Source organism: Athene cunicularia (genome assembly GCF_003259725.1).
Source record: "Athene cunicularia isolate RWA chromosome 2 unlocalized genomic scaffold, athCun1 chr2_part1, whole genome shotgun sequence".
Classification (NCBI taxonomy): domain Eukaryota; kingdom Metazoa; phylum Chordata; class Aves; order Strigiformes; family Strigidae; genus Athene; species Athene cunicularia.
The window spans coordinates 126,866,128-126,869,863 of NW_020799095.1; the positions used below are offsets into that span (position 1 = coordinate 126,866,128).

Here is a 3,736-nt window from a genome sequence, read left to right on the forward strand (position 1 = left end):
CCTGCAATTTAGGTATGTTTCATATAGAAAATACAGGAATTTCACGATCATGCAATTCAAAATGTTCTTGAAGGTGACATGCCACATATTATTTAAATTGGATTCACACCCTTTTCTTTTTTAATTTCATTGGGAAGGAAGACATCTAAAAAAAAAAATTGTCACATGACTTCTACTTTTACATGCAAAAACATCAATCCTCTTTCGGTTCAGTAGCACATTTCTCATGAGCACATGTGCTTATTCTTCTATCAAAAAGGCAGCTACAAATACCTAATCTTCAAAGTATTTAACACAATTGGGCATGTATTTAATTTATTAAAAAAGTAAAAATCAAGTGTCTTTCTCTTGTCAGCAACTCCTCACCCACGGAATTAATCCTTAAATCCTAACTTGTTACTCATTTAATGTAGACGACTATCTTTGCACACGTACATAAAGACAACACTCCACTGCACCTTCTTTCCAACTACTTCACAGCAACCTAAACATTTAATACATATTCCTTTAAAGAAATTTGAGTGAATTTATTGTATAAAATTATGATTGGCATGGTACAGAAAAGTTCCTTTTAATGCACATTTCCCATTAACTTGTACACAAATATTACAAGTATCAAGCAAAATGCAAAAGTCTTAAGAACTAATCCCATACTACAAAAGTGTTCACATAGTGAAGTTACTCTGGTTACAAAATGTCATGGAAATAAAAGCACTTCAAAATACATATTTGGGAAATGTTCTCAAATAATCAACACAACCTTAAGTTAGTTTAAAAATGCGAAGAAAGAGATGCCTTCTTCAAAACACTATTGTTGATTTGGCAAGATGGACCAAAGTTCAGATCAGTTCATTTATTGAAGGATTGTTCTTTCCAAGAAACAAAAAAAATAAAAAACCTTCAGTTAAGAAAGGGCTCAATTATACTATGATGACAAATAACGCCATCAAAAAGTTATCTGGCTCTCTTGTTTTCACGCAGGAGCTGTCAGAGGCAGAGATGTGTAAATGAACACTTCCAGGTATATACAGATTGCCTTTTCAAAAACAAACCAACCAATCAAAAAAAAAAAACCACAACCAAAAACCCCAAACCCCAAAACAACAAGAAGACGACAATCTGAACTTTGTTGTTTCATTTAACTAGTTTAGTTCCTTAGGTCACAAGACCCAAGAACAGCAGTCTGCAAAAGATACATATTTAAAGAACAAAATTGAACTTTCCACTACCAAGGAATGAGTAGATGTCAAGTTATGTGAGTATTATACATCCTCACAGTAAGACTGTTAGAGGCTATCAAATCTCTGCTTCCCAGCAACCTTGAAGAACTGCTGTTCTCAACAACACAAATATGCTTGAACCCAGCAAACAGCCTTATAAAAAGGAAGCACAGTCATACTATTAGAAAATAACAAAATTTTGAAGACTGAAAGCATCCTTAAAAACTTAGACAAAATAACTACAAAATAAGCAATACATTACATTATTTTTGTATCCGATGACTTGCGTGTGTTTGAGCAATTGAACATTGGTACATATATCTACATGAAACTCACACCCACAAGACATCATGTTCAGGCATTATTGTCATTTTCCTTTTACACACACACAAGTTATTATCAGGTCATTCGGTCTATTCAAATGCAGTGAAAAACAGTCCACAGCACACGCAAAAGGAGCACTATCCAATACAGTGTTGTCTTGCAAAAATGGAGTCAGAATTCCTGAGTCTCAGGGACATTACTGTCCTCCTCCATTACTGGATTAGTTATTTTCTAAGGAGAACCTCTAGTTTTCATATCTTCACTCTGATGAAATTTGTAATAGATTGCATCTTCTAAAAAATGTAAAACTTTTAGAAAAAAAAACACATGTCAACCAAAGTGAATTTTTAAAGCTTTTTAAAGGGAGGGGGGAATTCACTTACAAAACAAAGGCCACCTTCATGTAAGATCAGTACCGCCAGTATCCTATTATTTTGTTTAAAGGAGAGAATCAGCTCCCTGTTCTGGAAGCCTTATTACACACAGTCATGTAAGCTGAAAACCTCCATCCTTTTAACAATTAAAAATATTATAAATAGGACTAACATGGAACAGCCCTTTGTTACAATCACCAAGGTGGTAAAACCAATGCAACAATTAAGTCATGAAGTCTCCTTTGAATAGTCACTGCAATCTATTATAACTTCTGTATTTTCCCTTTTACTTTGCATATTACACAGTGTAACTTAAAATGTTATTTAAGAGCACTTCAGTCCCACAATGTAGGATTTAAGCTTGTGTGAATACTTATGCATGGCTCTGCAACATTTTTAATGACTTACAAAAATACATTCAACCAAAGCTTTATATAAGGTTCTCTTTTTTAAAAATCAAAAATGAAGGAAAAGCCAAATGGTCCCATCATCAGCTAAATAATACACTCCAAGTTCTGGAAGCAATTCCAAAGTAAAAGCACATTCAAGAATAACATACATTGAATTGCATACTTTCTCATTCATCTTTATCAGTAATAAAATTCTACTGCATATAATTATTCAGCCTTATAAATAACACTAAGCAGAAAAATATTTACCTCTGTGCTACTTTTCTCAGTTTAGAGAAGCATTTCTTAGTTTATAGGAGCAAAAGAAAAAAACCTAAAGTGCAGACTACAGGCCATGACAGGCATAATAAATGACCAAAGGTGCAGCTAAATTTGCATTTACATCTTAAGTTACTTCACCATCTTTCTTTTCTTGCTAGAAGTCACCCCATGTGCAATTGAAGAGCTGGTCAGTTGGTTTGTGCCACAGTACAACCTGTAACCACTTGTAATTTTTTTTAGAGCTAGTTGAATTGTCCATAGATATTTCTAGGCAATAGCTTAGGTTCATAAAACCTTACTTTATTAATACTTGAAATCACACAATATTGACCCCTCCTCCAGAGAATGTTACTGTCCTTTTGTTGCAGTATGTGGTTGAACCACCAATGCTTGGTTGACTGTCTTTAACAAGCGATGTCTTCATTTCCATTTCACATGCTACAATAGCTGCATTCAGTTCCACTTGAGCTCGATGAACAACATAAAACATGAGTCCTATGCTTATGACAATCTGCAAATAAAACAAGAGTGTTGTAGGCTATATAAACTGTGGGTACCAATACAAAGCAACTGTTCTGATCAAAACAAAGACTCGTCCACACAAAGATTCATGTAGGCATCTGTTGACTCAAGACTTCACTGGTGAGACATTAGAAGGGAGATGAACTTAATCAATGAGTGGCTCTAAACCTTTGTAACTAGCACATCAGAACACACACAATACATAGAACTTAAATTGATATGAATTGATATTTTCTTTCTTTCCACTGACATCCACATACTTGTTAGAAAGCAATCCTTTCACTTTCCTGGCAAAAATGTTTCATCAAAAGAAATGACGTGGTGTATTTCCGTAAGTCAAAAAGGCTGGTTTCCATGTACCAAGTGAGTAACAGGTTGAAAGTGTACTGGGCATCTGCAACTTGCAAAACAGCATAGACAGGGGATGATGGAGAGTGAAGGAAGTAAAACTTCTTGTCCTTACCCCTCTGGTGTGTAAGATAGAGAGCAGCAGTGTCACTGTGCTTCTCAGATATCAGGACTAAACAGGGCACAATCAGAGTTTCTGAGTGACTTATCTGTACAGGAAGAGCTTGGTTTCTGGAAGATAGCTTGGGGAGGGGACAGGATGTTGCAGGGGCGGGTG

At 35.2% G+C, this 3,736-nt stretch overlaps 1 protein-coding gene across 1 annotated transcript in view; it reads right to left on the reverse strand.

Moving 5' to 3' along the window:
• Positions 1–512: 512 nt before the first annotated feature.
• Positions 513–3,736, reverse strand: part of TMEM64 (transmembrane protein 64) — a 12,198-nt gene continuing 8,974 nt past the window's right edge. Inside the window, exon 3 of the mRNA XM_026843352.1 lies at positions 513–3,100. Coding sequence (XP_026699153.1) covers positions 2,906–3,100 — 195 coding nt within the window. The 3' untranslated portion in view covers positions 513–2,905. The remainder of the gene's footprint in view (positions 3,101–3,736) is intronic.